The 24,878-nt window shown below is 41.3% G+C and overlaps 1 protein-coding gene, 1 long non-coding RNA gene and 1 other non-coding gene across 3 annotated transcripts; 1 reads left to right on the top strand and 2 right to left on the bottom strand.

Moving 5' to 3' along the window:
* Window positions 1–7,235: 7,235 nt before the first annotated feature.
* On the bottom strand, window positions 7,236–24,815 carry ccar1 (cell division cycle and apoptosis regulator 1). Its single transcript, XM_085183082.1, has 26 exons — window positions 24,688–24,815; window positions 23,383–23,543; window positions 23,114–23,289; window positions 22,873–23,001; window positions 22,322–22,354; window positions 21,665–21,861; window positions 21,292–21,418; window positions 20,639–20,758; window positions 19,847–20,039; window positions 19,543–19,687; window positions 19,272–19,424; window positions 18,927–19,152; window positions 18,152–18,265; window positions 17,085–17,251; window positions 15,999–16,209; window positions 14,703–14,786; window positions 14,428–14,616; window positions 14,137–14,328; window positions 13,797–14,027; window positions 13,589–13,718; window positions 13,384–13,472; window positions 13,153–13,293; window positions 12,898–13,018; window positions 12,600–12,782; window positions 11,356–11,561; window positions 7,236–8,488 (listed from the first exon to the last, which is right to left on the bottom strand). Exons 2-26 carry the CDS (start codon window positions 23,492–23,494, stop codon window positions 8,411–8,413), a joined length of 3,747 nt encoding a protein of 1,248 aa, XP_085039208.1. The 5' UTR covers window positions 23,495–23,543; window positions 24,688–24,815; the 3' UTR covers window positions 7,236–8,410.
* LOC146505415 (uncharacterized) lies at window positions 8,591–10,953 on the top strand. Its single transcript, XR_014877648.1, has 2 exons — window positions 8,591–10,218; window positions 10,524–10,953. It is a non-coding gene; the product is annotated as an uncharacterized LOC146505415 (long non-coding RNA).
* On the bottom strand, window positions 18,055–18,119 carry LOC146505414 (small nucleolar RNA SNORD98). The gene has a single exon (XR_014877804.1). It is a non-coding gene; the product is annotated as a small nucleolar RNA SNORD98 (small nucleolar RNA).
* Window positions 24,816–24,878: the final 63 nt, after the last annotated feature.

The raw sequence follows: 24,878 nt of genomic DNA, 5'->3' as shown, positions 1-24,878 counted from the left end.
AAACATGTAGGTCGCACTCTCAGCTGTGATGTTCCCCTCAGTTTAGCATCTTTCAGCTCATTGTTCTTATCCGGTTTGTCCAGCAGCTCCACTGTTCTGGTTCACTCTGAGAAAGGTCAAGTTTATTTGTATAGCACTTTTAAAACAACCAGACTTGACCAAAGTGCTTCACAAGCAGCCAATAATAAAACATCTGGCCGCAAATTAAAGGCCAGAGAGTACAAATGAGTCTTGAGGAAATACTTTTGGGCAGTTCTAATACGAAATGGTAAGACATTCAGAGAATCGGGGAAACAAGTGAAAAAGCCCAGACATCTCTATTTTTAAGTCTTGGATCTTGGAATAGTGAGGATCATCTAATTAGTGGGCCTCAGTACTCTGGCAGGAGTGTGAACAAGAAAATCTTCAAATTAATCCTAACGTTGACAGGAAGCCAGTGGAGCAAAGCTAAAACTGGCGTAATGTGTTCATGTTCACTCGTCCCAGTTAAGAGTGGACCAGCAGTGTTTTGTAGCAGCTGAAGTCGATGAAGAGACAACTATAGTAAATCTGTTTACAGTAAGAACTATAATGATCCAGCCTTGTCATAATAAGAGCATTTATGACTATTCAAAGGTCATTATGAGAAAGAGAGGGCTTCACTGTGGCCAACAATCAGCTGCTCAGCACAAACAAACATAACAATCTCTGTTCTGCTTTCTTTAAATTGAAGAAAATTCTTTAGGTTTTAAAGCGGTTTAAAAAAAAAAGAGACTTTTATGCCTCAGCTGATGTCACCCCGCCAGGTGGGCAGGGGCCTGGACACCCACGTTTGCCAATGCAACAAAGTGGAGAATGAGGCAGCATAGGATTTTGATTTAAACACTATTGGAGCGTGTATTTAAAATCCCTGAATGTTCGAACATCAGTGACCTGGAACTCAACGTCAAGGTCAGAGGTCAATTTTTTTGAAAATCACCTAGGATTTTCAAAATAAAACCACAGATGCATCTAGGTTCCAGGGCAGCACCGGCAGACACAAATATTTTTCTTGTTTACTGTTACAGTGGTGGCCATCGATTCTAATAATGCTCTAAATGCTCTGTTTCAGGCATATATTTTCTACTCTTGGATTTGTATGACGTCACTGAGAGTAGACGTCCTAAATACTTTCTCACTGTGAGCACAGAAGCTCCATCCACCAGCTATTCAAACCTCATGTTTGTGAGAGACAGTCGATCAGAGGAAAGGTGGCTAATACAGAGTGCACCATCTTCACCTCAGCTGACCAGAGGTGGGGGTAAAATCAATGTTGCAGCAAAGCCTCCAGGCATTTGACTTTATTTTCCTTCCTGATAACAAATCCAATGAAAAGACCAAAACTAACAATGTTAGTCCATCTCTCAGTATTTTACATACTCCAGTGGGTCCCTCTGAAGCCAAGTTGTTCCTCTGAAGACCTTAAAAAAACAAGAGGTCACAGACACATATTTGGAAAATATAATTTTTTAATTAAAACTCAAGTAGTTGCATGGGTGACACAGTGTAATACGATATGAGTTCATGTGGGAACTCATATCACGACCTCACTGGGTAAATGCAAGAAAATCTAGCTTTTGTGATAAAGAGGCATTTATCTGAGATTGCAAACATCACTATATGCACTCATATGTTAGCCATTTGTTCCACATATTCAAATCAGTTTGAGCTCTTGACCTGCTGACCCTGCACACCTGCAGCTTTTTGACTGACTGGTAGTGACTGTACTGGCTGGACTGAATGGGAATGCTTCCTGTATTCATTACACATACAAACACTCTGAAGATGTTTGCATGCACCATGTCGAAGCCAGCTCTGCAAATTCACAATGGAAATATTTGTTTTCCAGATTGCAAGCTGGTGCTGGCAATCCAGAGTTCCCACTGTGTGATTATCTTATTGAATGACATACTTTCCTTCAGGGCAGCATGCAGTGGCAATTAGAGAATATCTGCTTTTCCCCCCAAAGTGTAGATGCTAAGCCCGGATGAATGCTGGGCTTTGTGTGACTATTGTTGCAGCGATATGTGAAACTTGCTTCAAATTTATGTGACGAGGTGTCCAGTTGCATTAAAGGGCCACCTGATTTTGCAGCCCCGTCAGTCAAACCAACGCTTTGCACTGTAGCAATGGACTGTGGGCGCTCTGCTGCTCCTGATGGTGTCTTGATGGACGTCCACACTGCGTAGAGATGTGGCGTTTGTGTGTTCCCACCAGGACATGCCCCAGGGACACGATGTCAAAAACAACTGCGGGACTTTCTCACACTGTAACCCAGTATTCCCAGGGAAAGGCCTTTGAGAGCGGGATCGTTTCCTCAACAACTACACCACTTTGCTGTGCCGCTCCGGAGGAAGCCAGCTTCCTGCAGCTCCAGCTGAACAGGGGCCTCTCTCTCTCTCTCTCCCCGTTCTCCAGCAGGGGCCTGTGCAGGCTGCCGGGGAGACAAGCAAAGCTGCTCAATGGAGCCTCTGAGTATCAATTACCTGAAATATCAAACAGCACATAAGAGGGCGGTTGACTTGTTTGTTTGACTTTGGTGGTCAGAAAGATTTCAAGGGAAGGAAAAAAGTATAAATGTGAAAAGAGTGAGAAATGGTTTATTTATCCCAGAGGATTTGGGAGAGAAGCTGGTTCATTTGTCGCCTGAAAGATTTATCTCAATCATAATTCATCGCCCAGGAAGTCCAATTCTTTGCTCCACAATGCTGCTAAACAATAACCAGCAAGAAAAATGTCTCCAGTTTTCAAGGTGAAAGGGAGTTCAGAGAATTAGGTTCACTTACTTTGAGGTTAAAGAAGACTTTTTAGCACAAAAAGACAAACATAGTCGCAGATAGATATAAGATATAATCGTAAGATATAAGCCTGTTTTGTTATTTTTTAGCTGCAACCTTCCTTTTTATTAAGTTTTGTGTTCTGCCAACACAGAAGGCTAACAAACAGTGACTCCGGGCTGGTTTTAAGAAGTCGGCCTTTTGGGATTACGCTGTGTGAGGCAGCTGCTTTTGTCATGATAACTACGGCTCTGAACTTTTGACACGCAGACTGGAGGGTGCTGATGGAAACGGGTGATTTCACAAAGTGATGATGAGAAAGGGAGGAGAATTTAAATAAATCTACAAGGGCGAGGACATGTAGGAAGTAAACCAGAGACGTGTAACGTCATGCTACATCTGCACATGCTGTACAGCCGCACCCTCAGACTTCAGAGGACTGATCATTACAAAAAGTGAGAGATCAGAGGAGGTGGTGAGGGAGCGAGGGGGCATGGTGATCAGTTACTAAGCCAACTCTGTGTGCGCCCCATGTCTGAAAACTTAGAGCATGCCTCGAAATGGCCTGATTGTCTACCTGTGAGTTCAGCAGCTCTTTAATGGCAGAGGGAGTTAAAGAGTAGGGGTGGGGAAGTGGCCACAAAAGCCTTCTGTTGCAGCCTGGGAGTGGGGTTACCTGCCCCGCTCTCTGCTGACGGGGTCTAATTTCACACATCACATGTGCATGCAGACGCATAAGCATCCACATCAAGTGCAAACACAAACACGCACACAGGAGTTTGAGAGGCGAGAAAGTGTGCGCGTGTTTCCTCGGGGGACAAATGAGTTTTGTTTGTCGAGCATTCAGAGCATGACAACAGGACAAAAGCAGCTACATAACCAAAGTACCGGGTGACAGAAAGTTATTGTTCTCTTGGAAATGACACAGACATGCTGCTGGAAACACTCTGAGATGTGTCCTGCTAAGTAAACCCTTTCTCTTTTTTTTTCCAGTGTGCACTGGCTCTGTTTCTTGGTGGGAACAAATTTAGCTGTCAGTTCCACAGCTGCAGCGCCTCTGATGCTTTGTGGGACAGCCGAGCAGTGGGATTACATTAAAAATTGGGGTAGAATCTCAATTAATCACACTGGATACTAATGAGGTCTAAATGGAGTATAAAATAACAGATTAGACTCCACATCTGGACAGTGTCTGCAGCTGCCTGCGACAACACAGACAGAAAAGTATGAGAGATAAAATGATTAATCACTAAAAGCACGTTAAAGGGGGACCTACATCTAGAGGACATGTAGAAGAGTAGCTTTGCATGTTCAAAATAAGCCTTAAAAAAGTCTCTCAAGTTGATCACACAGAGCAGCCTGAGGCCTGTTTCTGTCCCTCACAGTGATAACTTTAACATATGCTGACTTCATTATTTGCAATGCACGTTTAATTTATACATATGTATGACAAAATATAAGAAAAGGCACAAAGAAAGCAACATCCTGCTTTATTAAAGAACATGAATGTGTGTCGGAGTGGTGGGAGGAAAACATTTAAAGATAAATGCTCCTCAGACAAACTCTACTCTACATGATAAACACTCCGGTCACACCCTTAACATCTTCAGTGATACCACATCTGATAAATGCTGTGCAGCAACTCTTGTGCTCTCCTCTTGAGTTCATTACGTTATCTCGCCTGTCAGTTTTAGTTTTAGTGCACTTTTCTCCACTTAGATCCATCACCTGGTAGCACAGTCACGGGTTGGAGGGGCAAACAAAAACCTTTTTGTCTGAAGAAACAGGATTATGGGGGGAGGGGGGTTGACCCCTTAGAGAGCAACTGATTAGATAATGGTCTTCATTCAGATAATGGGGCTGCATTTCAGACAGTGGTGTTGGAGATGTTTTAAAAATTGCTGGAATTATGAACTCAGAAAATTAACATCAGATTTTGATCCACCATGAAATACCATCTAGAAAGCATCCGATTGGCAACAGAGTCAATTTTTAGCATGGCAAAGATCACAAATACAGTGGAACATTATCAGTCATGCACTGGCCTCTCCAGGACCCAGACCTCTACATTATTGAAGCAGTGTGGGATCATCCTGACAGAGAGCAGAACAAAAAACAGCATCCAAAAAAAGAACTTTAAATGTCCTGCAAGATGCCTGGAGAACTATTCCTCAACACTACTTAAAGACAATTTAAGAAACCTGCATAAGGATGTTTGGACTGTAAAGGTCTAATATTGACTCTCAAAGTCATTGTTTTTGCCTTGTATACTGTATTTTAATTACGCTTGCAGATGTTTTAATAAATTGCTTCAGCTATTCACATTTCCTTGCAAATTTCCTTCCTTTTTGTGACACAAACAGATTTTCATCTAAAATGTTGTGATCCAAATCCAAATCACCACTCTTAGACAACCTCAACACCTCTTCACCAGAGTCGAGATGTTGATGTTGGGAGCTTAGCATTAAAGTCACATGATGTGTGATCTGACACTTCAGCCTGAGGTCAGATTGTAAAGAAGGTGGACCAAATCACAATTTAAAAAAAAAAAGTTTTAAAAGATTTTATGTGGCTTGTGTTGTTTACACTTTAATTAAAAGTGACCTGAGTCACATGAAAGCAAATAAGTAAATTAGACAAATAAATGTAAATACGCACAGCTTTGCATCGAAATACAGTAAATTGTATTTCTAATAGAGGCTGATGAGCAGTTGGCTTGTGAGGTTTTCACTGGAACCAACAGACCTCCAGTAAAGGAGAAGTGTAGATTCATGATTCAATAAAAGACAGTTCAGTTTTATTTACAGAGCACCAATCCACAACAGCAGTTGCCTCAAGGTGTTTTATTCTGAGGACCTACAATATTAGAAAGATACCCCAACAATCACACAATTCCCTACGAGTAAGCATTGGCAACAGTGGAAAGGAAAAACTCCCTTTTGACAGGAAGAATCCTCCAACACAACCAGGCTCAGGGAGGGGCAGCCATCCACCGTGATTGGGTGGGAGTGAGGGGAAAACAAGAGCGCAAAGGTAAACTATAGGTGAGAGAGTCTGAGTTTAATAATTGCTAAGGCTTACTAGAGTAGTCGTGTCTCAATACAGAGTGAAAAGGAAGGAGAGAAGAAGAAACACTCAGGGCATTATGGGAACTCACCCAGCACCCAAAGCCTTTTGGAGCAGATGGTTCAGGGTCTTCTGATCCAACCTTAACTATAACCTTTGTCAACGTTTTAAGACTTTCTTAAAAGTGGAGGGTGTCCACGCCGGGTCCAAAACTGGGAGCTGGTTCCATAGTAGAGAGGTCTGATAGCTGAAGGCTCTGCCTCCCATTCTACCTCAAATCAAACTCAAACTCAAATCCATCATAGGGTTGTTTCAGGAAGGCCCAAATCAAATATGTGGATCCATCCACAAAAAAAGGTTTTCTATTGGAAATGAGAAAATGATGGCAGAAATAAAACCCCTTACCTCACTCGTGCAGAAGCAGTGAGTATAAACACATGTACTTTGTGAAGGTGTGAGAAAAGGATCGATCAGTTTTTGTTGCAATTAGCTGGGAAGGTTCATTAAACTGTCCCATTGCTGTTGGATGCTGGTGTTTGTAGCCCTGCATGCTGCATTATGCAGAGATGTTTTTACACTTGCTGATTTAAAGGATGATGAAACAGAAACACCCGTTGTGGGGAAAAAATATAACACTTGGTTTGTCTCATATGTATATTTGCACATTATTACTCTCGAGTTTTTGGCTATTACATAAATTTCAATGTAATATTACTCAGCACTGTTGATGCAAGAGAATTAGTTTGCTGTTACGTGGACAACACTGTAATTAAGTAGTAGTAACTTCCCATTTCAAAACAATTACCTGCTTGTTTTAACCTTGTTACACCACCATTACTGCATTATTACTGAGCTTGAACAGAAAGTGCTACCAAAAAACAAAATCGTTTAAACTTCATAAAATCATCACACCAGAGTAATTATCAGATCTTTGAAATCTGATAAGGGAATTGTATGCATTAAGAAAATCAGAAAGTTTAATAACCATTTGACCTGAATGAGTCAGAGTGGCAGCATCCACCTACTCAGTTGTGTTTACTCCTCCAGAAAAAGCTGTCTAAAACAGGAAAAGCTTCCTGGTGCTGAGGATATAAATGGAACTATCACCTTGGCTCCTGCAACTAATATGTTTCTCAGCTTCTTATGGATGATAACGTGGATTTCATAAAATAGTTATTTTGTAAATTATGAGTCATTTTTCTCTCTCTATCCTTTGTTGTTAGGGAACTGCAGTCAACAGGAGTATCACAGATTGTTAAAACTGCACTGCTGGTATGGTTGTATTTAATTTATGTCTTAAAAATGCTCACAAAGTTGTCTAACATGTATCTAACTAATCTACGAGTTGGACTACACCTGGTTTAATCGCTCAAATCAATCTAAAGTTCAACTAAGTCAGTAGACTAGTGTCCAGTAGCTACAACTCTACTGCCATCTGCTGGTCAGCAGTGTAACACTGCAACCCACACAGCAGCTGCTCTATTAAGTTAAGTTTCATCTCTTTCAGTGTGCTCTTATCTTTGTAAATAAATAAATGTCTTTATAGAAAAAAATGTTAAGTCAAAATACCTGCTGTGACACAAACAGCAGGTATAAAAAAATGTTAAGTCAAAATACCTGCTGTGACACAAAGAAATGCAGACACACTGTAGTGTTAAAATGGACCACTTTACTCTTGCACAAGACATCCATAGAGCGCATTTCAATATAAAAATAAAATCGCCTGCTTTGGAGCACATTTAAACGCAACTGTGCCTCTTGTTAAGAACCCAAACCAATGCACACAATTTAGAGATGGATCTCAAGTGTTCATTCCTTCAGCAGAACACACATTCATTAAGCTTAACTTTTGGTTCATGTGTTAGTTTCCTTTAGCAGAAAACACGACAAACGCTGGTCACAGTAAAACATGAAAGTGGCAGCGCAGAAGTTCGTGGACAGGACAGGCAGGAACCATGCATAGCCGTGTGTGTGGGGGAAAAAATCCTGCAGAAACCTGTTAAACCAGCCAAAGAAAAGGACTACAAACCGAGCAGAGCTGTGAGAAATAAAGAGGGGCTGGTTAAGGAAGTGCTTCTGTCTGAAGCACACGGGAACACTCCAACACTTCCTTCCATCCAAAATTAGCTTCTTTTAAATATTTTATGAATACTCTCGCACATAAATAGCATCATTATTGCTCATTAGAAAAAAAAAAACAAGACTCAAGTAACACTCACACACACGCCTGCATTTAAATCTACAGAGTGGCACTTGAGCGGCCTTAGCAAAGCAAACGCGATGGCAAAAAGATGCTAGCAACTCAACTCACTTTGAAAATAAGCGCTTCAAAGCTTTGTCATCGTTAAAATTACTCTAAGTAAGAAAAGTAACTCCTCAGAAACAGAGGAGGTGGTCAAATTATTACAAGGGAACTAATTCATTAAATTAAACATACTTGGGAGACAACGGGTTCAAATATAACACAGTCAAATTACTTGTGTAGTGAATATTTACAGTTTAAGATAATCAGTACTGATTAGCTTCATTCCTTTGAAATCTGTCACTTATTAATCTGCGCCGTTCGTCTGGGATGTCCGACTGTGATCAGCGGCGACTTCGCTGCCAGGCTCGTCTATGTCCTGATCCTGAAAAGGAAAAAGCAGTAAGTGAATATGAGCTCATTTCCTCCATCGAGGTAAACATTTTAACCCTTGTGTTGTCCTTGGGTCATTTAAAAATCTAAAATGTGTTTTTTATTCATCAAATGGTCTGAAAATAACAGAAGTTATTCATTACTATGCTATGCATGATTGGAATAAGTTTTAAGTAATTTTAATTATTTATGGGGTTTTTATTGGATTTTGTAACACCTGTGGTCCTCGTGGACAAAAATGACCCCAAAGTACAAAGTGTTGCAAGGGGCCATATTTTCACACCATACTGCTTTCAAACATCTTGGATCTTGGATCACTGATGTGTGGGGTCAAGCAATGGTCATAACAACCACAACAACAACAACAGCAGGCAGCACAATGAGGAGCCAGGTGCTCTATATTCAATTAAACTGTATTTATACAGCGCCGAATCACAACAACAGTCGCATCAAGGTGCTTCATATTGTAAGGTAGACCCTACAATAATACATACACAGAAAGTATGCTCACAAGCCTCCGCTGCACTGGAGGCTTGTGAGCATACTTTTTTTTTAACCATGTGGTGCAAAGCAATGACCAGTAGAACAATGCATATATTGTCCTCTAGTATAATGAGGAGGAAGAATCAATGTTCAGGAAGATCCAGGGTTAGAAGATAAAGAAAATGTTGTCAATATTTAGATCACATGCCACCATTTCTCTAACCAGCAGAAGTGGAAGAAAGCTATGAAGTGAAGAAAAGTGACGAAGAATCTGAACTATGTTCAAGTAGGTTCTCAGGCATCCAGGACATGGTAGTCTGAGGAGCTTGGAAAGAAAGTGTCTGGGCTTCTTGAAGTTTCTTGAATTTTCAGAATGTGAAACTGAAATAGAAGACATCTTCCATTTCAATTATGATGAAGACAAAAATCAAGCAAGAAAGAGGAGTCAGCTGAGACAGAGGAATATTTGCAGTAATGTGAGGAAACATTGATCTGGTCTTCTATCCTTCCCAGTGACAGACGATGCATGACTCTCTCGAGCGTCACAGAGAAAGACAATCTACCACAGTCCAAGCACATATACTAGGTCCCATACTCCTTCAGTTGCTTTTCTACTCGAGTACTGAAAGCATTATACACAGTGTATTCTGCTTGTATTCTGCTTTTTATCGTTCACATGCCAATGGATGCATCAGAGACCAAGTTGGGGTTCAGTAACTTGTCCAAGGACACCTTGGTAAGAACTCCAGACTAGATCACACAGAGACTGAACCAACAACCATCCAATTAGCAGATGACCTGCTCTACAGCCAACGCAATGACAAACAAGGAGGGACAACGAGAGAGGAAGAAAAATGGATCGAATGCAGCTGTAGGCATATGTGGGTATATTGATTCTTACTGCCGTGCATCCAGTAGAGTCGCTACGGCCAGTTTATGACCTCCTGAGTCTGGTAGAGAAGTTTTAAAGGTAACACAAGATTAATCATAGAATCCCAAAAGTGATATTTATTTCATGATAAAGACACAATAGATGATCGTCGTTCACGACACAAACATGCTCCTATTTGAGGTGTATGGAACAAGTGGGTGTTTCTCCTGCTGTTGATGTAAGATCCAGGTACTGATATGACTGTATGAGCGCCTAGTCCCCTTCAGAGGACTATGTCCATTCCAACAGAACATCCCAAGTAAACCAGGGAGCTATGAGATAAAAACATGGGCAGTATGTGATGCCAGGTCCAGCTGTACATGGAACATGCTAGTGTATGATGGCAAACTATCTGGCCTGCAGTCAGGACACGCGAGTTGTCCCTAACATTGCAGAAGGTTTCCAAAAGAAAACAATCACCTGTAACAACTTGTTTACTGTATATGACCCTTGGCCTGCAACTGCAGAAAAGAAAGCTGTCCATGATGGGACCAGTGCAGAGGAATAAACCTGAGCTTCCTCCTGCACTTTGCCTTTGTTCTCATGAAAGTTTGCCTTCCCTCAGACCCATGCCCTGGTGTTCCTACCATGCCAAAACATAGAAAACTGTCAGGCAATGAGTTGGAATAAAGTTGAATAAAACCTTGAAACACAGAGATGGATGATATTTTATACTTATTGCTTTATAAACAGTCAAAGCAAACGGGGTCATATTTGAGCCCAAAGGAAAACAGATGTGATTATTTGCTGCCAGTAAAAAACTTGAAGTAGTTTAAAAACAGCTTTCTAAATTAACTTTGACATAAACCCATCTGTGATAATCTGTTAAAGCAACCGACTCTGGTTGTGAAACGATAATCACGATAACTGATGATTTAATTTATTTTTTTACCCGAAAACAAAGAAACATTTCGTATAAATGAGGTTTTATCAGACACAAATTTGAAATAAAGAAATAGTGTCAAAATGTTTGAATTAAGTTTTAAATAAAAGTGGGGGGAAAATCCACTTCATATTAATTAAGTATCAATCAAACCAGATGGGGACATTTTTGACCCCTGAGGACCACAGGTGTGATTATGTGCTGCCATTTAAAATTTATAAACGCTTCAAAAAAACCTTTCTTACTAAAGTTCAACATACAGCACTCTGTAGTTAGTTAAAATAATCTGAACATTTAAATATTTTATTGTCTTGTTTTATCTTTGCTCAAAAACAGAGTGTACTTTATGTAAACAAGGTCTGGTGGCCCTAAAATGTAGGGTCAATTTTGTGTTAATGTGTTGGTCTTAAGTAAAACTAAGACCAACACTGAACAGATTGACAATTTATACTTTATACTTATATAAATATAAAAACACTCAAATGAAGTGGGGACATTTTTGACCCCTGAGGACCACAGGTGTATGGAAATCGGGAGGACATTATGATTAAACGTGCTGCACCTTCTTCAGCACTTCCAGCACTCCTTTCACAGTGGACATCAGTGAGTTTGCTGATTTGCTCAGGAGCTCGCGGTAGACTTTCTTCTCTTCCTCCACGGTCTTCAGAGTCTGCTCGGTTTGGCTCAGAGTGCTTTTCACCTCCTCCAGCTCCCTCGACAAAGATTTGTTGGCTTGCTCCAACTGAGCTTTAATCTTTGCGTCTTCGTCTGCGATAAAGAATCAACACCAAGTCAGGATCACAGAGACAGCAGGTCAGTGGGCAAACGCTGGTCACAGTAAAACATGAAATCGGAACTGGAAACAGCAGCGCATTCCACTGAAGTCTGTAAAAACTAGCCACTTTATTAGGTACACCTGTCCAACTGCTCATTAACACAAATATCTAATCAGCCAGTTACATATTAGCAACAAGGTCAAGATGACCTGCAGAAGTATTTCAGAAAGTGCTGATCTACTGGGATTATCACACACCAAAACAACTCCTTACAACCAACAAATGTAACCCAACATTAGCAAGGTGTACCTCTCAAGTTAGTCCACCTTCTTGGTGACAAAGGTCTGTGCTGTCAGTTTGTGATTAACAAACTATTGTTATACAATATGTGCACAGCTGGTCAGTAACCTCAGTAACCTGTATTTCTTCCGTGTCAGTGTAATCATGAGCAACCAATGTGGCGGTATCCTCGCAACAGCAAAGAAACAGCTCAGTCGTGGACATTGTGGACTGGCAGTAAACATCAGCGTCTATAAATGCCAACATTAAACATTCACAAACATGTGGTAAGGGCAAAATATGGGGTAAGGGCAGTAGGAAGACTCATCTCCTGTAGATTAATAATATGTTACATATTCTCTAACTTGTTTACACTCCTGCACATATACTGTAGTGAAGCCATGTAAATCTGCCTGTTCTCTGCTAGGATAATAAGGTTCAGTCCTACACTGCCTTCCTTTTCTTTGAAGACTGTGTTTGTGTTTATGTTACAGTCAAACTTTTAACTAATTTCCACAGCTTCCATTTTGAATTTACAATAAACTCAGTTTTGCTGACTCCTCTTTGCCATCCAACATACAATGTGCCAGTTCCCGTTTCACCAGACATCACAGAAGGAGGGTCCGGAGAATGAAGTGAGACTGAGCTTCTCTGTAGCAACGCTCAAATTGAGCCAGATCATTGTCCCAAGGGACTACTGACACAGAGTGTAGCTTGCAGTTTAGGACATATAATGCAATCCAAAACATACCCATTTTAGCATCCTGCACCATAAGCTTCTGCTCTATTTCCTCTCTCGCCTTCTCACTCTTCTCTAGCTTCTGCATCATGCTGCCGATGTCAACCATAGCTCCGTTATACACGATCAGGTTACCAGACTCGCTGGCCTCTGATTGAGCACGAGTTTTAGAAGCAGGAAGCAGTCCTCGGTTACCTTAAGGAAGGAAATGTGATACAAATAAAGTCATTTGGCATCTGTCGCTCATCCTGCTTAAATTAAATTTATGGAAAATTAAAGGACAAACTAATAGAAATATCTTCAGGCTTACCTGTGAGATTTTCAATCTGGGCTTCATTGAAAGAAGGAATGGGTTCATCTTTTCCCCTGTCTGTCAGTTTTCGGTAGTAACACGATTCTCTGACAACAGGTTTGTTCAAAAGCTTCTTTATCTGAAAACAGAAATCAACAAGACAGATTTACTGAGCTGTAACGCTGACGGTACGTGTCTTAAAGCAAAGTGAAAAAGAAGGTCTGACAGGGTAAGAATCACAGAACCAGAAAGATCATGTGCTTGTGTTTTCACCTGAGCACGAGAGAGATGCAGTCCCAGTGTGTACAAGATCTCCTCCAGGTCTCTCTCAAGTAAATAGCCACAGTGGCTCTGATCGAAGTAGACAAACGCCATCAGCAGCTCCCTGTTGTGCGTGATCATCTGTTTCCTTTCCTAGTGTAACGACAACCACGTTTATTAAAAAACAACTTTCTGAACAACATCTACACCTCACCGACGTGTCTATAACAACATACAGCCAACCTTATCTTTGGAGGACCTCTCTTTCGATGATTTTCGGTCATCTTTGCGGTCTTTTCTGTCTCTGTCAGTGGAGTCGTCATCATCTTTGTCTAATAAACAATCAGAAATATTATTTCTTAAAACCATTTTGTGTCTTTGTGAAAAGAAAATATCCCAAGTAGTACACAGTTCCAAATCATTCATTTAATCAAGAAGAGTATAGTACCATCATCCTCATCATCATCTGCATCTTCAGCCTCCATGGGATCATATTCTTCAGCATTGGCTGTGCTGCCATCATCTTCATTCTCCTCTTCATCTCGAGACTCCTCCTTTTTCACTGTCTTTTCTTCAGACTAATTAAAAAAAATGACACAATGACATAAAAACTCACATTTATCAGACAGAGTAAAAACTTGAAAGGCTGCAGAAACCTTTTTCTTCTCTTCCTCATCTTCTTTGGTCTTCTTTGCTGTCGGCTCTTCGTTCTCTTCTTCTTTCTCCTTCTTCATTTCACGCTTTTCAGCCTCTTTCTTTTCAGCCTCTTTTTTGGCTTTCTTCTCCTTCTTCTCGTCCTTGGTAGGAAGCGCAGCGAGGGCTTTATATATGCGGTAACCAAAATCTCTCTGCAGCATCTCATTAAAAAGCTCAGCAAACAGAGAAACCTGTACAGAAAGAAGACCGTATATTAAAAAACCTGTAAAGAAAGCAAACACACACACTTCACATGTGTGTGTTTGCAGGTCTTTGAAACCCCAGAGCATTAATTCTCACCTCAAATGAGTGCTCCTTGTTGTCTTCTAGTCTGTAGTCCAGTAACACACTCAGGGACATGACACTGCAGTCAAATTTGCCGTTCTTGGCTGCCCAGTTTGGGTGTACAAGGATGGTAGGCTCATCAGGAAGGATGTAGCGCCTTTCTCTCCGCTGGCGCTCAAGCTCCTCCTGCCTCTTCTTTTCCTCCTCCTGACAGACAAAAGTATCCATCAGGTGGAATTTAAAATGAACCTTAATTACTGAAAAGATTTTGTTATATATAAAAGGCTTAAAAAAATGTATCTGTACCTCTCTGTCATCCTCAGTGCGTGCTGGCTCCTCTTCCTCCACATCCTTGGTCTCCACTTTCTCGGGCTCCTTGGACTCCTCTACCTGCTCCTCCACCTTTAGCTGTTTGGTGAGGCGAGCAATCAGCTGTGACTTTAACCCCTTAGAGCTTAGAGAGCGACAATCGAGCTCCCTGCGCAGGTCATTTACCTACAAGTGGAGAAAACAGACATGAAAAAGCAAGTTGAACATTTCTCGTCCTGGTCTCTACTCATACCTGCACCAGCTTTACGCACCTTCATTGATTTCGGGTCAAGTTTAGCCCAGTGAGTGGGAATACTAACGTCCTTCGAATCATTGTCATCCTTCTCCTCTTCCTCCTTGACAGGAAATCATTAAGATAGAGACAGGCAGAGGGAGAGAAAGAGGTGGGATAACAAACAGTCAGCATAGCACTCATGGTCCTAGTGAGCTTTAAAGTTGATCCGTGCAAGAAGCAAGGCCTCATTTGTCTTTCATTCTCTTGTCCTAGTGAGCTCTCGACTGTGTTTAAGTCCACTGCTACTGAAGCGTACACAGGGAAGCTCTCTAGCTCTTATAAAAAAATAAATAAAATTAAATTATAATAAAAAAAACAACAGAAATGCTCCCCCCCAGCTGCCAATCAATCAATCTGTGGAACACAAAAAAGGTAAAAATCAATGAGAGGTGTGTCCAAAAGGTGTGTAGGTACATCAGGTGAATGAAGCTGGCCTCCAAACGGAGTGAGGATAGGCTGGCCCTACCATGCTCTATGACTGGGGTATTGCCATTTATGGGTTTTATACACCTACGTCAGATAGGAGCCATGTGTCCTTCTGTCCAACCAACTGCCCTGGAAAAACCAAATTCTACATATAGTCCAAATGAAAGTGTAGAATCCAACAACAAGAAATGACAAGAAGCAGGACTTGGGGGAGGTTCTCTTTTCGAAGTCAGACGATATCAAATTGATGTGAATAATCATATAGAAATACACATTTCTCTACAACAAACACATTATGTGAGCGCAACTGACTCCACAGATTCCAGTACGTTTGTAAATGATGGGTCCCAGTGTTAAAAATTGATCACTGGTTCAAATTTAAACTCATTCTCAATCAATCTACAAGCAGATGCCTTTTTATAATAATGCAAAACAAATGCCAACATTAACATAAAATACTGAACAAGATTAGCACCCAATTTTGTGGTGTTTAAGCAACTGGAAGCTGTTTTGCCATTTGCGACCGGGGCCTACACAACACAACCTAGTCTCACTGCTTCCACTGTGTGTGTCTGCTGGATGTGAGGGAAGGTGGGAGTGCTGATGGAGGAATGGAGGAGTTGGAGCAGAGGAAAAGGGGACAGGTGGAGGAATAAACAGAAGAAGCCTAGGTGAGGTTTGGTGGAGCCGTAATATGCCTGGGTTCGTATCTGTGTGCGTGCAAGGTGAAGTGTGCTTTGTATTTTGTGTGTGTATCTGGTTTTTTGTTTTTTGTTTGTTTTTTTGTAAGTCCTGTGCCTTCCTGTGAGAAGCGGAAATGAGAAGAGAGGGATTAGCGGTTCAGTGCCTGTTCTCCATCTGCCTCCTTTCGCTCGGCCGACAGCTTCTCAGCCAGCTGCTCCCGGAGTCGCCGTGACAGCACCTCCCACTCTGAGCGGGTAGGAAGACAATGCCAAACATCCGGAAGAAACAAAACCACTGTCTCCACATGAGCAGGGACTGTCCGCCCCTTGTGTGTCTCCTCTGGCCGATGATAGCGAATCTCTGCAAAACGATACCTGTCGCAAAGGAAGAAGGTGCATTGGAAAGAAACATTCTGGTCAGGGCACAGTATAAAAGGCAAGCCTTGCTATTGGGCGAGCCTTCTACAGCTACTCCCTCCCATCAGGTCACTCAATGATCGTACAGGTCATTACAGTGACCCTTCTCCCACACAACACACAGCATAGACAAATGGACCCAGTCTGCAGCTCTCCGACTGTTGGCACAGGTTATGGCAGCCATTTTGAAAAAGTTGACAGACAATCACAGGAAAATTAAAAATTAAAAAAAATTAATAATCACACCCCCAAAATTCATCCCCATTATAGCTTCAGCCAATTATGGATGAGTACTCTGCATTTGCCCTAGGATGCACTTGACGTACTACATTAGGGTTGTGTGAAGAGAGACAGAATCAACAGGACAGTGAAAGCCAGTTAAATATGTAAGATATTTAACAGAGAGAATAGAAAAAGAAAAGAAAAACAAAAAGTAATGGCAGTGTCTTCTGGTCCAGGCTACTGCTTCCAGCCACCAAGTCCATGCGTTTGGTTTTTCATCACAATGAAATGTGTGTATATGAATAAGAGTGTGTGACAGAAAGAGAGAGCCAAGACTACAACACACAAAAGGCCAAAAAAAACAACATTACACAACACAAAAAATTATAATAGTAAATAATAGATTGCAAATTAACAGCACAATAATCATTAATATAACAAAAATTAAAACAAAACAGAACCACACACTCTACATGTCCAGGAAAGATTTAGTATCGAGGTAGCATAAAGATGCAGTACATTACAGATAATTTAGGATTTTAGTTACAACGTTAAGAATTATAACACAACCAGTGAGAACAATAAATACTGATGAGAGTAGAGGAGCTTACCACTGAGTGCACAGACTAAGGTCTATGCCTGTGAGGGCCCTGCAACAGCGTATCGCTGTCTTAATAAGGACTGATGGATCCTTTTCTGGGTCCGCTCCATCCAGAGATGGAGACCAGTGACCACCAATGGCCATGGCCTCATCTTTACCTCTCATGCCCACCAAAAACTGAAGGAGAAAAAGACAGGTGCAAGGAGAGCCACAGAGTACAGGTTAGATGGAAATGGGGAATGGGAATATGGGAAACAAAGGTGCGGAGAGTGAAAAGAGTAAAGAGAATAGAGACAAAAACAGAAAAGCATCAGCAGTATGTCCAAATAATCACACGTCTAATAAATTTGTGCAATATTCTCATTTTCTGACCTTTCCTCTTGCAGACACAGAGGATGCTTCAAACATTACACAGAAATGTAAATGCCAGAATGAATTCCCCCTGCAGGTCGCCCCCTTTCACACACACACATCTCTGCAAATCTCCAGACATAAGAAGATGCAACCCTACAGCATCATGGCCTGAAGTTGTCATTCATACAGTGAGCGATATTCAGGTTAGCACTGGTCTATTAATCTTTTAATATTACTGGCCCACAATAGCAACTATGTTATCAGATGCAAACCCAACAAGCTGTCAGTGTAACTGTTCTCCAGAGATGGCGGCTAGTGTGCGTGACTGTAGTTCCACAAGCTTTGTAGGAATTCTGATGCTGATGATCCGCCCCCCCAAAAAATGTAGCTAATTTTCCCACTGAAGCAACCTGTTGGTTCCTGGTGGCACACTGAAAAGCCATCAAGGCAGACTTGGAGCAAGAAAAGAAACTTACTGTCAACTCTATTTGTCACTGTAAAGTGAGCTCTGACAATAAAAAATTATCTCTGATCTTACTGTTGTTTGTACTATACAGCATTAGAAATAGCTTTCAGGGAAAGGTGAAACAAATAACACACCACAGGTAAATTAAAACAAGGGAGCTGACATCAGTTTATAGTTTTCCACACTGAGTATTCAGCAATGGAATAGGGTTACTACATCATCGTCAGCTCCTGTGCATTCTAAAGGGTTTGACATACCTTAATCAGTCTAGCAGGATGCTGGAAGGAGTCTCTGACTTCCTGTGGGTCCTCTGCCAGAGCACAGGACTTATGATAGAGCTCCTCTATACTGGGGTTAGCCAGCAGCATCACCTGAAAAACAGAAGAGGCCACATTAAAGTTATAATCCTTACTATACTATTCAAGTCAAATGCCACGTTTTACACAATTTATGGTCTGCATTCCCTTTGTATAAAATGTCAGAGTTCAGTCAGTAATTATGCCTCTTCATCACTGCTTTGTCTCACTAATGCGTTCCTATGAAAATACACGTCTTCATTGGGAGGCTCTTATGATGGCAGCTGTTACTATTCACACTCTTTACACTGTCAGAGGTGTACAAAGATACTACAAATACAAACATAACATTTCCTACTATAGAGGGTTAACAGTCACAGTCAATGATTAGTTGAAAAGCTGTGGGTGATGGCTTGCACACCTCTAGCTGCCATGTAGCATTACCAGCTTTAACAGAATGAATGGTATATGAAGCCTTTTTGGCTGTAGGTTATGTACCTCTGTAAGCACCTAAAAATGACATATGCACAGGTCAAACATGACAACTATATACAAGCCTATCATTTTCTGATTTACTTTCATTTTAATGCTGCAGTGCTATGATATACACACTGCAGTTAAAGCTGATTACTGTTAAGTTTATTATTTGAAAGAGCTGTGCAATTTTTTTTTACATTACTTATATTGTTGCAACTTATTTAGTTGCAACAATAGCATTTAGCACTGGCAGTCGTACCTTTGCACTGTAGGTATGGTTGGCGTCAGGAGGGTCCAGCACAGCCGTGTTCTTGACTAGAGGATCCACCTCTTTGTGCAAAATGTGGAAGTTACAAGCGTTACTAAACTGGAAGGGTCGCGTAAAAGGGAAGGCATCCACCCAGGTGAAGACAGCATCAAAGAAGTCACTGGGAATGTAGAGGCTCTGGTAGCGCCTCCTCAGCTCCATCATGTCACAGCTGGAGCTGCAGAACACAAGGAGGCAGATTTCAAACTGGGGCGCCACATCCTGCTGTACAGTATTATGCTAACATGTGGCATATCTAGGATGATGTGTTTTTAACAAAAAAAACAATATACATACCCATCTAAGCTGAACTTGGAAAACTGGACAGTGTAGCGAGGTACAACTCTGCGAGGCCGTCTTGGGGAGCGGTCACGTCGCGGTGAACGGTCTCTGGAACGTTTGCGTGTGGGTGACCGTTCTCTTGATCGCCTGCGCTCACGGTCTCTGTCTCTGTTAAAGAATCAATTTTTTTTAAACTTAATGACTCATTACTTCTAATGAACAGGAGGATGAAATGGATGTGGAATAGGTGTATGATGTAGTAATTATATGGTAACTGCCATCTCACCTGCGTTCTTCTTTAGTCCTGAGGATGAGCTCAGGGCCTCGATCGCTGCGAGTGGGGAAACGAGGCGGAGGCTCAATTCTTCGGACAGGCTGCGGCTGTGCCATCATTCTCACTGGGGGCTGGAGGAGACCCCCGGGAAACACTTCTAGCAATGACGAGAATGCAAACCACTTCCTTACTACACATACTATTCTGTGTTCAAAGGTGGTAGTAAAACAGCAGCACAAATAACACTCATCATTACTAGTTGTTCAGACTGCTTTACAAGGAAACGCTAGATAAATGCCACTGACAAGTACTGTACCTTTGGGCGGAGGCTGTGGCAACAGAGGCTGAGGAGGGTTTTGGAGAAGAGGGGCAAGAGAAGCAGCAGACAGCTGTGCCTGCAGAAGAGACGGAGGGGGAGCCTGGGCTGGAACACTGAATGTGGTTGGGGGAGGTAGTGACTGCAGCATGGTGGGGGCTGCCTTCATCATGCTCGAAGCTTGAGGCTGGTTCTAGATAAAAAGTAACAAAGAAAAAGGAGGTTAAAAAAAAATCTTTAAATGCAGACCTAAAACGATCAATAACATGCCAGCTGTGCAACAAATAAAATCTTGGTCAGCAGCTGCTTGGAAGAAAGACACTGGAAGAAGTTCTGAATATGTTTAAATCAAAGACTTGTAGAAATCTCAACAGGGGTTTCCTTAAAGGTTGTCCTAATCAAAGGAAAGCTGACGTGCAGCTTTGATCTCACAAAGTTATTTCAGTTAACCTGCCAAAAGTAATACAGCAGGTTCTGACTTGTTAAAAGGAAAAACCTTTTGATAAGAAAGATATTATGAGGCCCTGTTTACTAAGAAAATATGTCAGGTTAAGCGACATCTCTGATGTACAGCTTTATACTGTCAGAAAATCATGATGCTTTCTCACGTTAAAACACAATGATTAGTATAATATTTGTCATCAAGAAGCGTATTTGTAAAGACATTTAATATACTTAGTGGGCAGCCAGGTTTGGCATTTTGCTCACCACTTTCAAAATAAAAAACAAAAATGAAAAAACAAGCCGAGAGAAGGAACACAAAAAGTCTGTGATTCACATCTAAGGGGTTACATTTTGTCTGTTGTCCGCAGTGGAGTGCATGTCCGAGTAGCGCAGCTGCATCCCTGGCTCATTGTAAAGGCTGCCGAGCTGTGGGGAAGCTTGAGGTAAAGGCTGAGGCTGCTGCTGATGCTAGGAGGGATGGAAAACACAACAGTTAAAAAAAGAAAAAAAGAAAGAGCAGGACTAAGAATTTTTTTTGAAAAGGACAAATAAAATAAATAAACACTCATAGCAAGACTCAAGAAAGTCTGAGCACATTTGTTGTAATTGGAAGTAACCCCACCAGTTTCAGATGATGAGAATGTGTTTGCTGTGCATCAAGCGCTAAATTGCATTTAAACACTTTGCAACAGTGGGAGTTTATTCAAACATGAAAAAGTGATGATATGATTTTTATTACAGTAAATAAGGACTTAAACACTAAAACGTTTGTGTGCTTAACTTTATAATGAACTCCATGAAAACACTGGTGCTGATATAATTGTGATAATATGAAAAAAGTTCCTAATTCTCAGAATCAGGGACTGTATAAATACCTCTACATTTGAAATACAATGCGTTTGTGAAACTCCTTTAATTAAAGCTGAAAGTATGCATTTCAATACAATACAAAGCCACAAACTAATGTTGTGCTCTAAAATGCAACCTTTGAACTTTCTCACCGACTGATTTGCTAGTTGAGGTAAAGTCTGGATGCGCTGGGCGTTCCACTTGAACGGCATATTCGGGTTGTACACAGCTTCCACTAGGACCCTGTCACCCACCTGGGGAGTCTTCCCCTTCACAGCACTATGAAATACAAATATATACAAAAACACATAAGAAAATCTGTTTGTAATGCTGCATCATTTTCAGATTCACAGAAGCAAACTTGTAGCTCTTTAAGTTATGAATGATAAATAAGGTCCTATGCAGGCTAACAATGGTGCAAGAAAAGGGATTGTATGTGCAATTCATACACTAAACAACTTCTGAAAGTGTTAATTTTATTAAACCACCAAGTAACTGAGCGATGTTAGGACCACCCTTTTTCACCTTAACTGAAAGAAGACATCTTCATCTACAAAACCAAACGTGTCATGCAGCTTATTGACGACACCAGTGAAGACTCGCTGCTTCTGAGGCTGCGTCTGCTGTTGGTGGCTTGAACGTGGTGTGGGATAAGACACAGTAATTTGGGCTGTCTGCTGTGGGTTAGACAGGCTCAGGCTCGTGGGCAGGGCGACAGGGGGCTGAGGGTCAGGAAAGAAAGAAGAATCAAAACACTAAAATTACATTTTAGTGGTATATCTAAAAAATACCAAGGGAGATCGCTTGATAGCTAACTTTGCTATTTCTATATGCATTAAACACAAAGCTTCAAGAAAAAGAACCTAAAAAATAATAATAAATAATAAGGAAATATGCTTTGATATGGTCATCTGGAAAAGAATTCAACCTAAATGATAGTTTGATTATTCAAATGCTCAGTGCAAACATCCACAAAAAAACTGTAGTACTTGAAAAAGTGTGACAGTATGAGAGCAGACAGGGTGCAGCTGCTGCACCTCATCTGCAGCAGCTGCCCTTGTCTGTGTCCACAACAGAGCATAATTGCCAGCTAACATGTAAACAGATAGGACAGATCTCGGTGTCTATCTGCCCTATGTAGCAGCTTGAGTTTGTTTGAGTATGTTTTTGTAAACACATTACCTGAGAAATGAGTGCCTGCTGAGGCTGTGGAAGCTGAATTAAGAAGAGAAAAAAAAAGTGAACTTTTTGTTGAAATGAAACAACAGATTTACACCCAAAGCAAAGACACATCTTGTGCTGTCATAATGCACCCAACAGCTGTTTGCTCACTAACAGATTCTTACAACATAAATAATACGATCCATCTAGTGAAAGATGTAAACATGCTGTGCAGCCCTATCAAATTACAATTACCTTATTTACATATTTACATTACACTGTCTTGGGAAAAAAAATGAAAAGTGGCTAAAAAAAATAGCAGAAATGGATTTTATGTTAATTTTAAAGATTTCAAAATGATCTTACAAAACTTTAAGATTTAGCAAACTTATGGTCAGTTTCCAAACGACCATTCAGTCTACTGTAACACATCATACAGTGATGCGATATAAAACAATCAGAGAATTCTAAATTTAAAGCACAATGTCAATAAGATTCTAAACTGAAAAGGATATTTTCCAATGTAAGGAAATAAGGTGTGACACAAATAAAAGTAAAGGCTGGCAAGATACCTGATGAGGTACATTGTACAGCTGCTGCTGGGGGGGTTGCTGGGGAGGTTGCTGCTGTTGTTGCTGCTGTTGCTGTTGTTGCTGCTGCTGTTGTTGTTGATACTGCTGAAGCGCTGTATTGATTTGAGACTATGGACATTTAAAAAAAACAAAAGGGGGGCAGTAGCAAAGAGCGTCAAATGTGACCAGGGAAAAGACACACACGTCTTACTATGCTTAGCATCACTCTTTTGTGACTGACCTGCTGTAATGCTGCTGCAGCGGCTGCTGCAGCTTGCTGTTGCAAAGCAGCAGTTTGCTGAGAAAGCTGATAGTTTGCAGCAGACTGGTTGCTGAGAGAGGCTGCAGCCAAGGCTGACTGCTGAGAGTAAACAGCAGGAGATGCTCCCAGAAGAGATGGCTGCTGCACTCCAAGAGCTGTGGGGGTGTGGGGTATAATGTGAAACGTGAGTGTAACTGCACCACCGGGTAAAGTGCTAATGACATTTGATCTGATTTTGCTATACTCACAGTGCAGGCTGTTGAGGTCCAGAGACTGTCCTGTGTGGCCTGGCTGGGACACTGCTGTGGCAGCAAACTGAGTCGCCCACGGCGGATTTTTCTGTCCCCCGAACTGGGCCATGACTCATTCAGATTAAGGGCAGCCTTTCTTCTCCAGGCCAATGCTATCACTATAAACATAAACCAAAAATCAGGAGTATTAGTAACAATTTGATCACACGGTCATGACTCTAGAGGCAGAACTTGAACTTGCTTGAATGCCAGCAGCTACTCTTTAAGTGTCTATTGGGGTACCAGCTTGTGTTTTTGTGTGACACACTGCATGTGCACGAGTAGATGTTACTTGTGGTGGATGTATAACAGTCAAAAACCTCCATGAATTCCAAGCAGGGAGTCTGGCCTGGCTTTAACTTATGTCACCATTTACTTTGCAAAGCATGTTACACATAACAAGGGCAAAGCAAGGGTGCACAGAACAACAAATGAAGACTAAAACCATGTCCGGTGAAGCATTTTAACTCTGATAGGCCAATTTTTCCCTTCTATAAAAAAAACTGACTTGTCTACAGAAAAGACAGATTATCAGAACCTTACTACTCAGAGCTCATGGTGATGTTGACGCTGAGTGCACTTGCCAAAATAATCTTCATATGTAGTATACTGTTTCTATGATAGTAAGGCAAAACGAGGGAATCCAAAAAGATCTATACTAATTATTTAATGAGGGGGAAAAAGTGTTCTCATAGTTATCTCCAGGACTCTTCAGATTAGCATATGCTGACACAGCAACCAAAACGGGCTCAAAGGCTGTCCAGCTAACGTTAGCTACTCACTGAGAGTATGCTAGCGTGAGCAGCTAGGCTACTTAACGTTACCGTTCGTCTAGTGAGCTAATGTTGTTATTGTTGAAGGTAACAACAAGCTGACTCGAGCTTTTGTAGCTACGTTAATTCTGCTTAGGCAGCACCTTTCAAAAGTCCCCAGTTTGACTGCAAATATATTAAAATGCAGCATGGCTACTGTACAACAGATACGATAGCAACACATATAGAGCTAACACGTAGCATTTTCGCATCGTTAGCTTTGTTGCCAGATTAGCCTCGTGCTAGATTTGTTGTCGAAAGCGAGGCCTGAATTAAGCTCACAGGCTCTTGCAGTGAATAACCAGTCTTTTAAAAGCATAATAATACACAGCGTAATGACGGCAGGCTCTCTCTTGCATGCAATTTAAGAGTGCACGTTACACTTACATTAAATATTTATAATTATTTAGGTAATAAAGATTTTCATTAAAACACTGTCAACAGTGCTTACCGTTGTCTCCCTGCACCGGTCTATTACGGATAGATAACGCGCATGCGCAGAATGGAAACCCCATCCGTGCTCCACAGCCAGCAGACGGTAGACAGAGTAGTTCAAATATTTACTTGTAATCGTGTGCATATGGCGGTGATAATTCCAGCACTTCCTTACTTCATGTAGGAATATAAAGAAGAACAATAGTC

This window comes from Neolamprologus multifasciatus, chromosome 13 (genome assembly GCF_963576455.1).
Source record: "Neolamprologus multifasciatus chromosome 13, fNeoMul1.2, whole genome shotgun sequence".
Lineage (NCBI taxonomy): Eukaryota > Metazoa > Chordata > Actinopteri > Cichliformes > Cichlidae > Neolamprologus > Neolamprologus multifasciatus.
Note: the sequence above shows the minus strand (reverse complement) of the source record. Positions and strands in the feature narration are given on the sequence as shown.